This window comes from Lottia gigantea, assembly GCF_000327385.1.
Source record: "Lottia gigantea unplaced genomic scaffold LOTGIsca_62, whole genome shotgun sequence".
NCBI lineage: Eukaryota > Metazoa > Mollusca > Gastropoda > Lottiidae > Lottia > Lottia gigantea.
In genome coordinates this window covers 1,262,849-1,277,119 of record NW_008710115.1, presented here as the reverse complement: position 1 = coordinate 1,277,119, position 14,271 = coordinate 1,262,849, and the positions used below count along the sequence as shown (strand labels likewise).

General features: G+C 35.4%; 3 protein-coding genes across 3 annotated transcripts; all 3 read left to right on the top strand.

The window, feature by feature from the left end:
• Positions 1–250: 250 nt before the first annotated feature.
• LOTGIDRAFT_235283 (hypothetical protein) lies at positions 251–3,110 on the top strand (the record flags this gene model as incomplete). Its single annotated transcript, XM_009064407.1, has 5 exons — positions 251–303; positions 572–732; positions 924–1,072; positions 2,104–2,195; positions 2,417–3,110. The coding sequence occupies 5 exons, from the start codon at positions 251–253 to the stop codon at positions 2,595–2,597; spliced, it is 636 nt and encodes a 211-aa protein (XP_009062655.1). The 3' UTR covers positions 2,598–3,110.
• A 2,204-nt stretch (positions 3,111–5,314) lies between these two features.
• Positions 5,315–8,143, top strand: LOTGIDRAFT_166946 (hypothetical protein; the record flags this gene model as incomplete). The annotated part of the gene is made up of 5 exons (XM_009064406.1): positions 5,315–5,413; positions 5,872–6,092; positions 6,402–6,511; positions 6,781–6,882; positions 7,233–8,143. 5 exons carry the CDS (start codon positions 5,315–5,317, stop codon positions 8,141–8,143), a joined length of 1,443 nt encoding a protein of 480 aa, XP_009062654.1.
• An 828-nt stretch (positions 8,144–8,971) lies between these two features.
• Positions 8,972–12,701, top strand: LOTGIDRAFT_166945 (hypothetical protein; the record flags this gene model as incomplete). The annotated part of the gene is made up of 5 exons (XM_009064405.1): positions 8,972–9,139; positions 10,359–10,569; positions 11,070–11,344; positions 11,744–11,929; positions 12,612–12,701. The coding sequence occupies 5 exons, from the start codon at positions 8,972–8,974 to the stop codon at positions 12,699–12,701; spliced, it is 930 nt and encodes a 309-aa protein (XP_009062653.1).
• Positions 12,702–14,271: the final 1,570 nt, after the last annotated feature.

The following is a 14,271-nucleotide window of genomic DNA, read 5'->3' as shown; positions in this document are numbered from 1 at the left end:
AAATATGAGATCTGTAAGAATTGGTACGAGATCTGTAAGAATTGGTACGAGATCTGTAAGAATTGATATGAGAAGCGTAAGAATTAATACGAGATCTGTAAGAATCAATATCAGATCTGTTAAAATTGATACGAGATCTGTAAGAATTGATATGAGATCTGTGAGAATTGATACGAAATCTCCGAGAATTAACATGAGATGTGTAAGAATTGATATGAGATCAGCAAGAATTGATATAAAGTCAGTAAGAATGGAAATGAGATCAGTAAGAATTAATATGAGATCAGTAAGAATTGATATAAGGTCAGTAAGAATTAATATGAGATCAGTAAGAATTGATATGAAAATCGGTAACCAATGATAATTACACACTTAAAATGTACATACGTTAGTATTTCATTGGTTTATCATTATGATAAAAATTCTCATCGACTGAATGAAATCAGAGCATCAGAGTGTTATTTTACAATTTAAACACCTAGTAATACTCATTGGTATAATCGGTTGTATCGTGACATATTAGTCAGTTTTTAGAATCTTTTCTATTACAGCAACTAATCATCCTTGGCAGCTGTATGATCAGTTTTATCTGGGCTTATCCTGAAGGTCCACCTCTGAAGGCTTGTACACATATGTTTCCTACAGACCATGGGGCTAGTGCTCAAACAGCCGATCCTTATTTTAAAATAACAACTTCAACTGAGACATATTCTGAAGGCGGCACCATCGAAGGTAGGGCAAGTACTTCTATATGTGAAATATTTCCAACGAAAATACATGTAACTTGCAAAACGGAAATGTGGCATTGAAGAAAAAGTTTTAGGCGTTGAATTGTCTGAAATAAGTGCTTCTTAAAAGTTTGATCAACATACATTTATACAAGCAATTCAAGAAATTCTTTATTTCGGTTTATATCATTTCAGTTACATTAGAGGCAACCTCAAATTATTATGAAGGTGTATTTATTCAAGCTAGACGGACAAACTGTGATAATACTGAACCAGTTGGTACCTTTACATTATCTCAAGGCGAAACCTTTCTGAAAACCATGAATTGTAACAACAAGGACAATGTAAGTATGCGATCACAAAAAGGTTTCCTTACCGATTCAGGTTCTATTGATAGCCGCTGTCTATTTGACTTAATCTGCTCTCTACAGTTGATGTATTGATACTGTCTTGACAGCTGACTTGATGCTTTTCGGATACATAATCTTCACGACAACTATTTTAAGAAATTTCCAATAACGCTTGAAGGCATAACGTAACTCATTGAAAAGGAGTGAGATGTCGACAATGAGAATTCCGTGTGAAGTTTTCAATCTGTAAAAAGATAAAAAAGAAATTTGAAATTAGTGGAGGGTGGCCAAAGCCGGGCCAACCTCTTTTCAACGTTTAACACTTAAAGGGACATAACAGCCATTATAAATTAAAAACAGTCCCACTCCACTAATTCAAACAGAATCTCTTTCAATTTTTAATCATGAAACTTAACTTTCTTTTCATCCACAAAATTTAAGCTAGGTCAGTTGTCCACACCTACAGGTTAACAGAACATTAAATGACAATACATATACTCTGATACTGTCTAAAATCCAATTTCCTCGAGACAGTTGGTGAGAAATTGACAAACAGTTGTTGATCCCATGAATATAATTTGCCATATTGATTTGTAACAGTTATTACAGTTCCACGTCATGCTACAGTGTTCAAATAATTTATATTAGATCTGTAAGAATTGTAGTGAGATCTGTAAGAATTGAAGCGAGATCTGTGAGAACTGATGTGAGATCTGTGAGAATTGATGTGAGATTTGTAAGAATTGAAGTGAGATCTGTAAGAATTGATATGAGATTTGTAAGAATTGTAGTAAGATCTGTAAGAATTGAAGCGAGATCTGTGAGAACTGATGTGAGATCTGTGAGAATTGATGTGAGATTTGTAAGAATTGAAGTGAGATCTGTGAGAATTGAAGCTAGATCTGTGAGAATTGATGTGAGATCTGTGAGATTTGTAAGAATTGAAGTGAGATCTGTAAAAATTGATGTGAGATCTGTGGGAAATGATGTGTATAAATTTTATATATATTCATCTGTATTTGCAGAGTGCTGTTGCGCACCAAACCAAGAGGCATGAAACTTCTAAAACTATCACATGGAAAGCTCCAGCAGAAACCGTTGGCCAGATCTATTTTCAGTAAGTAAAGTCTTCTAATATCTTTATCCAAATAGAAATTTCTTAATATTTGCGTTAGCACCAGTTTTAGCAACGAGTGTTACTTTTGGATTCTAAGTGAATTGTTCGCAAACTGCAAATACGTAATTATGAGGTTACCCAGAGGTAACATGCAGTCACCTTGCATCGAATTGTATCACAAAACCTAAGGCCTTGCATTGAATGTTATCTTATACTTTCAGGGGAACATTTGTACGAAACGAGAAGACATTTTGGGTTGGGGTATTTTCACCTATTATTAAACCTGTTGCTGATTCAGCAAAAGCTAATGAAGAATTTTGTCCTGTAGAGAGTTCAGTTGGGAACCTTTCAATCTCACTCATATCATTATGTCTTTCTATGATTGTATTCAAACTCTTGTAGATTTGTAATGTATTACATTTGTGTTAGGCTTCGTTACTGTTTTGCACGCACAAATTCTAATAACAACAGAAAACGTTTCTAATTTCTTTTCAAATATTTTAGCTGTGTACTAACTCTTGCTGCATGACTATAAGATACCCCTGTGCGATCTTACCTTGGGCTTCACAATGCCAGCGAATACAGCCAATCAGAGCCTCGACAGGAATGCTTAAAACATTGGTTTTTGTGTTCACAGACCTTCTGTCGAGGTACCTGTATTCGCAAGCATACAATCCAATCACTCGTTTAATTTACAAAAGTTCGTAATAGCTTGTGAAGATGAGAAAGCTCGAATGCAGGACATTCTATGGTAGTGCAGTACAGTTATATGTATTATTTTTAGTCCAAAATGCACAAGTTCTATCATTCATTATCAGAAATTCACAAGTTAATAATCAACACCTTTATAATCGACTGTTCAACTTATGTACTTGATATTTTTGTATGAAAAAATATAAATCTAAAAATATACGTAGCCTTCTAGTTTCATTCTGGTTGACGTTTGATATGAAATTGTCATCATATTTACCGTCGGTCTGTCCGTCACTTCTCATGCTCACTCTACAGGAAATATTTTTTGACATCATCATTAGTAGAATCACACGTAAGTGTTTAAATTAACGTACGTGCACAAAAGTAGGACGTAAAACTCCATTCATTTCATTTCATTTTATTTAAATTAACGTATGTTAAACACCAATATTTTAATGATCGTTTTCATATTGGTTTTGCATCAAGGTGTAGAAGAATGTAACCAATGAAGATGACTGAACATATATTATCACCGTGCCTATACTACGACGGGTGCACTCTCGTCTTGACTGTATATGTTAAAATGGTACTTTTCCTAATTAGTTACCTTTGCCGATCTTATCGAGAACAGGCTGTACCTTTGATCATAATCTGTGGCTGGTATTCAAGTTCCCAAGCTCAAGCAAAATAATTACATAAATAACGACATATTATTTTCAAGTTTTCTGTTAGTATATAAGAGCCACAGACTTCGCTCAGGTGAATCGCTGTGGCGCACATAGGAGCCTTAATAAGATATAGTCGTCGAAGAATGCTCAATTTCAGCATCATGTTTCAGAATTAAGATGTCTGGTTCGTCTTCAGTTCAACAAAACATGTCATTGATTCATTTTCTTGGAATTGACAAAAATCTAAACTTCTACAGTATGTACTCCGTATTTTAATTCTGAAAAGAAATACGGACGGCTGAAAATGAGTTCTATGATCTCCGAGCTGCAGATACATACTTAAGTAATTGAATAAGACTGGTTTGTATAGCTCTATATTTAACTAAACCTTTGATATAGTTATAGGCTTTAATACAGAATACTTCCTTCTAAAATACCCAAATAATTTTCATTTTACCTCTTCTAACTATATATCCCATTTCGGTATGATATTTGAGAAAAACTATTGTAGTTCGACAGATTATTTTAAGGATATTATTACATGTTATTGTCAAATCGTGTGTATTATTAATCCATGCATTTAAAGGAGTATTTCGTAACAAATTTCCGATCAGGACATATTAGGAAATTGATTATTTTCAAGGGAACAAAATTGTTAAATTCTTCAGTATCAGCACTTGGATTTAGAATGTGCAGACCAATGTTGGAAAATTCATATTCGTTTCAAATGAGAATTCTAAACATCTTTCAGTTGAGATTATACACCGTTTAAATCGTTATGCCACAGTTAGTCTAACATGCTAGCTCAATCATAAGGTTCAAAATGCGTTTTGTCAACCGAAACATCTTCGTCTTTGTAGTCTTTCTGGTAAATGTGGATTGTGTTGTTCACGAGACCATACAATCCACAAGACACAATAAATCATCTTCACAATGTCATACTTATACCTTGACTGCAATAGTCACCTTTCTTGTCTTATGGTAGTTCGTAAAAGAGACGATTTGATTGGATTGTACGCTAGCGAATACAGTCAATCAGAGGCTTCGACAGAAAGACTGGGAACACAAAGCCTTAATGTTTACAGCCTTTCTGTCTTTGAAATTTCGTCGTAATAAAAGAATAGTGGCTATTGCAGTCAAGGTATCAGTACGAATTGCGTAATAGCTTGACATTGTGAAGATGACCGTACATTTGCAGAGATTTTCCAGACTTCCTTTAAGTTAATTCTAACAGATAATGATATTATATATATCCATGGCTGATGATCTCGAGTTTCGTTTCCCAGTGACGTTCATAATACTTATATCGTATACTGTATGCTCTGGGATTAACAATTTTAAATTGCATATCATATGAAACACTAGACTCTATGTATGTATATATCTCATTATTAAATAATCATACAGGTATATGGTAAGTATTAATTTGTTTAAAATAATAATAGACTTTTAACTACAGAGCAATGATATTCTAAACTCAGAAATCTTACAGTTTGCTCATATCTGCTTGTAAGGTGGATACGATATGACCTCGTATGATCTTTTGCTTTATCTTTTGAATAAATGATTCTTCAAAATCGACGCTAAGTCGACAAAAAACGTCCCGGAAGCCCTTGAGTGTTTTTTGATGGATTTCAATACGACTAATTGGAATATCTAGTTTAATATGTAGACAAAAAAGTTTCTAAGGAGATTCTAATATAATATTGTTACAGATAATTTGCTTAGGCTCGATAATCAAATACAAAACGACCAATTATGTTGGACATCTTCCCAAAACGAGAACCTCCACCTATTAGCCGCGAAGATCTGCTGGAAGGTGTTTCTTTTGATGATGTTGACCGGAAAGCTACAGAGGTATAATATTTAAATATCACTTCTTGGAGCGGTATACACTTCCAGAGCAGTAAGATCCTTTCTTTTTGTATCGTTTAAGGCATTTAGACTTACAGCTTATGTTTAGGTTAATACTATCTTGTCAACTTCACATAAAACAGTTTAAGACTAATTTAAGGGTGTGAGCTAGGGTGAAAGAGATTCGTCTTTCCAATGTTGATTTTTACAAGAACAACTTTCGTGTTATAAGTGAAAGATCGAATTTGGGTTTCAGTAGACTCACATAGAAGTCAAAATATATTAATATATATTAATATGAAAGTTCATTTTAAACACCAGGTCTTTTGAAATGCATCGTAATATTTTGCTGTTGTTATCCTATTAACAAATATGACCAAAAAAACATTGGTGCTGTTCATAGCTTTAGTGAAACAGTTTACGTTACTTTTTTTGGTAGTCATCTTCACTATTTCAAACAGGTTCCTGATGATAAACTAGACACCTTTGAGAGTTTGGTTGAATATTTAACTAAAGATATCGATGAACCATTATTGAAACTACGAGCATTGTTTATATGGTTAGGGAATCAGAACATCTTAAAGACAGATTATGGTAATGTTGAATCTGATACGCCAAAAGGAATGTTGCAAGCAATAAAAGAGGACTTTGATTATAATCACATCTTGGACAAACTGTGCAGGTTAATGGTCACTTTATTTCAGTTCATATTTAAATACACTTGCTTCTCGCAGCCCGTAATCTTCCCTGCTAGAAATCCATCCAATAACTGTTCTGCAATGAAAGGCATTACTTCTGTATCTGTCTGTAGAAGATAACAAATGGTAGTGTAATGATTGAGGGTACTATCCATAAAATCGGGATCATTGTTAACAAAGCATGCTTTCAATGCTGGAATACTTTGAGCTGTTGTTGTTGTGAATAATTTCATTTCGAAATGATAATTTGACGTACATGTATATGAAATGGGGGCCTTTATACATTATTTTAGGTTTGCCGATATTCCTTGTTCTTTAATAGAAGGTCGCCAGCGGTTACTGCCCGATGATGGCGATAAACTTGCAAACCAACCGAGCGCCTGGTGTGCTGTGTTTGTAAAAGGTAGGAAAATTTAGACATATATAAGCTCACATACATACAAACATTTGATCTGGTTTTATCTCATGATTTTGAATATATAGTAGTAGTGGATATCACACGCGAAGCAGCCCATACTTACTCTTTTTGAATCACCTGGTGGTATTTTTCGTATGAGGAGTCCACTACTATACAATTATTACTCCCGATTTGTCCGATTTTCGGATAATGGATTTTTGGGGGGTTTAATAGATCCCATGCTCACGATATTGTTACTTGAGGTTACTTTTTAGGATGGCGTTTTGTGGTACCTAATAGATGTTTTCTGGGTTTATTTGGTGATAATACTGGGAAAAATTGGCAAAAGGTAGAACAGGATGGTTTAAGGACGCAAGGTGCGTGTATTAAGATAATATCAGTGGATATTATCAACGGAATTGAATTAAAGTCTAGATACATATTTCCTAATATGTCACTTGAAACCTGAAAACAAAACTTAAGTCATTAGAAACGAGATCTTTGAAAATGCTGTTCAGTTACTTGAATTTGTCCTATCACCAAAGCGCTTCCTAACCTGCCTTTATATCGCAAGCAAGTGGCGGTAGAAAGAGATGAAATCTTTGATTTGATAGTTTCATGTTAATAAAGCTAGCCTAATATATAATGACATATCTAACACGATTCCAAAACTTTTTAACTGAATTGATAGTCAAAATAATGAATTTATTGTGCAATATTTTTATAGAGAACGACCCAGTATTATCAGAGTACAGACATATTTTCGAAGAGTATTTTTTCCTGATGGACCCCTCAAGTATGATTTATTTCTATAGACCAAATAATGATAAATGGCAACTCCTGAAAACACCAATATCAGAAGCACTTTTCATGTCACAACCTTGTGTTTTCCCTTCTTTCTTTGAATCTGGACTTCAGTTAAGAAAGGGTCAACTAGCAGAAGTAAAAGCACAACATGGTCATGCTAATATAGTACTAAGAACCACTGAAGAAGATTGGAGTGACCGTCTGCTGTATACTCTTTACTTCCGTACAGGACAGGAAAAGGAGTTTCCGGCTACTATATCAGCGGATAAATATGTCATATTAAGCAACCCAGATCTGAAGGGTGAAATATCAATTGAAGTTCGGTTTCCTGTCGAAGGTATTTACCGACTTAATTTTCAACTTCAATCGAAATTTCACCGTACCTTTTTAAAGTTCATCTTAAAATGTGAAGATGCGAAATTCAAATGCAAACCACTCCCACTTACACCAGAAATAGGCTGGGGACCTGGAAAAGAGGCCAAACAAATCGGAATCAAAGATATATCCCATACAGATGGTATCATACACACCAAAGCTTCAGAAGATCTGAATATTGAGTTTAAAGTCAATCCAGGAACAACTATTTCTACTAGATATCTTACGACTACAAAACCGGCCAATGACCAGGAGATGAAGAAAAGGGTTAAGACAAGAGTTCGAAATGGCGATGTGCATATTTGGGTTAATCTAATCGACGGGGAAGGTGTAATAGAAATCAGTGCTAAAAAGAAAGGTTCAAATGAACCCACGCAAAATGTCATCAATTACTTAGTATCTACTGAAGAAACTCCAAAACGTCTCAAACTTAAAGAGGTAAATACTGCTTGTTAATGGTTTTTTGATTATGTGCTTAGAATTCAGTGGCTGGTTGGTTGGTAGATGACAAGTTAACGTTCGCTTCCAGATGCTGATATCGCAAACTAGGTAGTTGTTGGTAGTCGTAGTAGTTGGTAGTTGGATTGGTTCAAATTGGATGATTCTGTGTTGTTGGTTTGGTTGTTAATTCTACGTTAGATCTGGTCGGGTGAAATTCGGCCCTGGATGGTGTGGCGTGAGTTACTCGATCTCCTTCATTCTTCCAAACTCGTTCTGATCATGGTATCAGGGAGAAAAGCTTTCAACAAAAGGTAAAAAGATGTTCTCTGATGTTTCTGTAATGAAACTTGTTAAATTGATGGGATATTATTAAAAGTGTTAAGAAACTTTGAGAATAAAAGCTTAGCCTATCTGTTCAAGACAGATTTGACAGTCTGGTTGCCACTTTGCAGATGGCTACAGATGGATGGTTTGGTTTGGTTTAGTATCTTCGATCAATCTGGTATCTAGCGGTGTCGAGGTTCCGTAACATGTCGGCCCATTTCTGGTTGATCCTAAAGATACGATACTGCAGAATTCCGAAAAGGAGTATTCTACAGGTTCGATATCCTCAAGCTCAGACTTACCTTTGCACAACGGTCTGCTTGATCATTGCCAGGGATTTAGACATGCGATGGGACCCATACTAATTCAATCCTGTGGTTGTTGTTGGTTTGGTAGTTGTGGACCATTCTTCTTATTTCGGCGATAACTTCTGTCTTGCAATTAGAAAAGGTGAGAAAAAAATAGATTGGAGGCTGCTTAGCGAGTCGGATAGAATCGCATCACGCTACCGCGTCCCTGATGGCAAGAAGTTCTGCTGTGAACACTGAGCGAAGAGCATTGCCTTTTACAAATGCGGATGCCTTTTGCTGGGATGCACAAACCGTATCCTGTTGCTGTACTACTCTTGGAACCATCGGTTTAGATCTTCAAATGGTCGGCGTACAGGGAATCAATAAGATCAAGAGCGTGAGTTCTTGCTCCCACTGGGTTCTCGTGCTTGTTGGTACTCTGGATCAGCTGGGTATATATCGGGTTGGTAACCTTCCAAAACGGAGTAGCCGATAGGCGTCGTTCAAGGATCGTTACTTGATCGAGCTGATGCTCTCTAAATGGATCAATGACCGCTTGCCCTTAAGAACTACTTCTGGTTATTTCCAACACGAATAAATCTTCTGATGCTGGAATACGTTGGACAGCTTTCCGACAAATACTGAAGTTTCTCCCAGAACTTAAGAGATAGTTCCTCCCTCGGAAGAGAAAGGGGCTTCTCTCCCACCTCCTGAAGTAGCGCCTCATTCTTCGTACCTGCGGCTGCCCTCGTGGCAACACTATAACTTTCATGTGTAGAACGTCAGTGGCATTTCAACCTTTGCATATGTATCAGAAATATAAGTCCGAAACATCCAGCTTCTGACACTATTTTGACACTTGTCGGCTGGAGTAGGCCTTTTTGGGGGATTTCCCACATCTCCGAAGGTGCGTACTTTTTAAACATATATTAAACTACCTTTAGGATGACTGTACATTAATGTTGGGCATCGTCACATTCGTTTTGTATATCACTTGACCCTGTGACCATGGAACTGTTGGTTACGCACGCCGCCTTAAATGTCCAACGAGAGATTAGTTTCGTAAATAGTTAAGGGGGATAATGATTGAACTATATATAGGCTATCTGGGTTTCGCGGTCCGATTTAAATAAAAAGGTTTAGAACCCTCGCAACTCGGAGGTGCGGAAAATAACCACAAGTTTTTCTGTCTCTACACCAGCCGACTATTGTCAGAGGTTGTAATAGAGATAAATGTTTCGGTGTAAGAAACACTAGCGGCTTAGTTTGTGCCATTCCGACGTTTGTGATCCCTGTTCATCAATAAAAAAAATAGAAAGATATCTGCATATATTAATTCATTTCATAGAACTAGTACGAGTTCGAAGTTAATGATGTTTCAAAGAAGGTTTTTAAGTTTTTGCCCTTGACTTAATCCAAATTGTGTGTGCTCATGTGGAAGATGAATAATTGTATTGTCTCACTGATTTGCAGCACAGAGGTTAACTTTGAAGTATTTTTCCGCGTTTCAGTTATCTATGCACGTTTATACATAGAGATGCTGGAAGCAGAAATAGTCATTCATTAGATGGAAAGATTAATCAATCGTTTAAATTTATATAACTGTCATGTTGAAGGATTTGTTTACCTTTTGGCCATCTGTTTTCCTTTACTTTATTAAGACTCCAAGAGAGAAGGAAGACAAGGCAACGCTTAAAAAGTCTTTAAAGGATGGTAAATTAGCCGATATCAAAGACGCATTAGCAAGTTACAGAAGACATGATGTTGAAGAAGAAGAGATCGTTACAGAAGCTACGGAGATAATACACTTTCTTCAAGTCAAAGAAGGTAAAATGAATTTTTTTTAGTAGGCCTATTTGACAACGATTTTGTCCAAATGCAGCGTTATGTATTCATTTTTGCATTTATTCCTTTGACCCAAAAGCAGTTCAAATAATGTGGCGTAGTGTAAGCATATAAGAACAATATTACCTGTATAGCCTCTCCGTAATGGTTTCAGTGAAAATCCAAGTCATACATGTTAATCTTGGTAGAATTTTCTATATAAATTTGTAAGCCAACCCTGCTTTAACCATAAAAAATCGGATGTTTTTTTGGTAGTTTAGTAGATAATAAATTCATTCTGTAAAGACGATTTTGTAGATAAACCCTAAATGCGATGTTTTTTCTGAAAAGTCAGGCGGAGAGTTGATTAAAATTTAGAACACAATGCAGTCTTCAAAGTTGCCAAATATCGTTCGTCTTCTACCAAAAAATAATAAGGAACTATAATCCACGGAAGGTTTGATTCGAAGTTTATTATTGATTGTTTTTTTGTTTTTTACTAGATTTATGGGATGCAATGCTAAGGCGTCATAAAGGTATTTTAGAACAAGCTATTGCTGCAGCTGAAGCATTAGAATCTCCGAATAGAATAATGAGCCTTTTAACTCGAGCCAAAGAGATCTTAAAGCGGCTTGAACAGCAAGATCAAGTTAAAGTGTTAGTAATGAAACAAACCACTATAAGTGAACTACATAAATACAACCATCCTAAACAAGTCGTACATGATGTCATGATGGCGACGTATTCTCTTCTTGGTGAAAAGATTGCTTATTTAGACGTAAGTTTTTTGACATGGTCCAGGCTAGTACATATTGTTAGGTGTAAATGCTTAAAGATCCTTTTAAAAGTACAAGCAAGCAACCGCTTGCTCTGGAATTGCAGAAACCAGGGACGTCGAATGGTGTCCCTGATACGTACTTAATTTGAAACACAAAGCTACTAATACACAATGAATTACTTGTGTTTTACTCAACATTTCATCAAAAGAGTTGTCTCCCTCGAAGTCGAACTTTTGTCCTCTTGAAGATTCCTGGTAAGGACAAAGTCGTCTCGTATTTCCTTCGTATTTACATGGATGTTAAGTATATTTCGGACATCAGGCAGTAACTACGTGCTCTATTCGCATAAGTTAGTATTGCTCGTAACTAAAATAAAATCACCACCATTTTCACACCAGGATTGGGAAATGATACAGAGTCTAACGAGAAAAACTGGTAGATGCGGTCTGTTAAGAAAGATTCGAGAGTTTGATTTTAGTAAAACAAATAAAGCAGCATATAGTTTCGCCAAAGAAAAAATAGATAAGTATGAGGAAAGAGTGGTGAGATTAGCTAGTGGTGGTGCTGGAACCTTCTATAAATGGGTAAGATCTTAGACTACAAAACTCACCGAGATTTATCTGTAGTCTACAACCGAAACATTTACCGAATGAATAAAAAAAATAACTTTGAATAGTACGTTGTATATGCGTTTGACTTCAAGGGAAGTAATTCTGTGCAAATTTTATTTGACCACTGGGGTTGCTTATAACAATACTATGAATCCAACTAAATCGCCGTAGAGTGAAATTTCTTAACCGGTTAAAGATAGCTATCTGTATTAAGTTTTCCAAGAACTGTAATTCGAAGCAGTGCACATAGGTACAATGAGTACCTATCAAAATAAGAAAATTACCCCCTTCTGATCCTACATTTCACTTCTGACTGTCAAGAAGACTCTACAGTAACTCACTCCTCTCAACCCTTCCTATTCGCCACTGCCCTCTAAAGATCTCCCTTCTACTTCGCTTTAAATCTCAATCATCTTCAATATACTCCCTGATGTTCTTTCATTCTCTTATGTCTGTACAGCTTCCAACTTTCTCTCCTCTCTAGACCCCTTTCTGGTCTACTCAACAGCATGACTGTATTCTACGTCCTTAATGTGCTGGTCCTACCAGACCTCAAATCTTTAACCTAATGTCTCCTTTAGTTGACTACGAGAGGGGGACGATAAAGTTGATGCCAACATACGACCATATTATTATGTATTCTTTTGTATTTCAGTGTAAATTCACATTAAATCAGATCGCAGTATCAAGAGAAGATCTACACAATGATTTTACTTATGATGAAGAAAGTGAGATTTCGAAATAAAAATAAGTATAAAGAAGAACTTCTTACGTTTAAATCATAAACATAAAATGATACATGTTCTTCTAGTTTATAAAGATGAATAAACAGTTAAATGTTGTTAAAAACGATCATTTTTTAGCATTGGATGGTGCGATGGACTGCCGTCGCATACGAGCTATTTTCTACATTGCAGATTCCTCAATCGTCATCGATCTTCAAGCCTAACAACAAACACCAAACATGACGTTGCATGGTGTGATACCTGGCAATTTCAACTGTAAATCGCTGAGCAATTTGATCATCTCAAATCTACATATTATACCTTATATACAAGAATATTATTCAAAAGATTATTAACATACACAAAGCGCAATTACTACCGGATTTGTCAAGATTTACTTCAAGTTCTGTTTAACAATGTTGCATTTGACTGATTCTCACAAAAAGCGTCAAAGATCACCTTTTCCTGGCTGCTAATCGAAATTTTCAAAATGTAAAGTGAGCTACTTTTTGAATATTTGAAATTTTCGATAAATCGGTAAAAAATTGCCACCTTACCGATATCAAAACATGTCCAAAATTGTACCCAGTGAAAATAAACTTATTGTGGACAGACTGCATGACGGATCAACAGAAGGAAAGTTAAAATGAGAAAATAGTAAGAGAAGACATGAACAATATGGATTGAACTCAACCTGGTTAAATTGTTATTTAACAATCATTTGAGATAACAAGTCTGAATTATAATTCCTCACATAGGTGATAAAATAAATAAAAACAACGTTATCAGATTTGACATAATTTAATAAAAGATAAAAGTATCATTTAGCATAGTTTTCCATGACCAGATTATCTTCAAAGTGATAATAAAACTTAAAATCTCAAAAACATGCACGTACAGCCAAACTCACACTACAGTTAAACTTTCCTTATTTTTTAGTGTCAAATTAAGAAAACTATTTGATTAATTGGTGTTTCTAATGAATTATCATTTTGTTTTTATTGCCTATAATTAAGAGTTTTAACCAATCATTAATGTACATGTATGTACAGTCTGGAAAAATTATAAATAATAATATTGTTATATATGGCGAGAAATCGTTATTTTAAATCCACATCAGTCATTTCAAACGATAATAACTTCATTGCGGTTTTGAAATAATAAGAAGCAACAATATTGATGTCTTGCTGTTGTAAAGGTGCTCTAACACCATATAATAGCGATTACCAGTTGCGTCGTGAATAATAAAAGTGGTCATGAGTTCCGAACGCAACTGACACCTCAATTATATGAGTTGAGTTCGCAATTTATGACCTCTATTCTTATTCGTAACCATACGCAAGTTGTAGTCACTATGGTGTGAGAGCAACTCAATGTAGTAAGGAAATATACATCATATCAAAATAGGGTTGCGGAAATTCAGTATAAACCCACATCAGTCATTTCAAACGATAATGACATCATTATGGATTTGACAATTAATGGAAGCACCATATATCGATATGCATAGAGACCAGCTAGTCATCAGCTCACCGACGTGTTTCAAGCGAGAAATTCATTCTGGTGGTTCTGATTTGCATGATATCACAG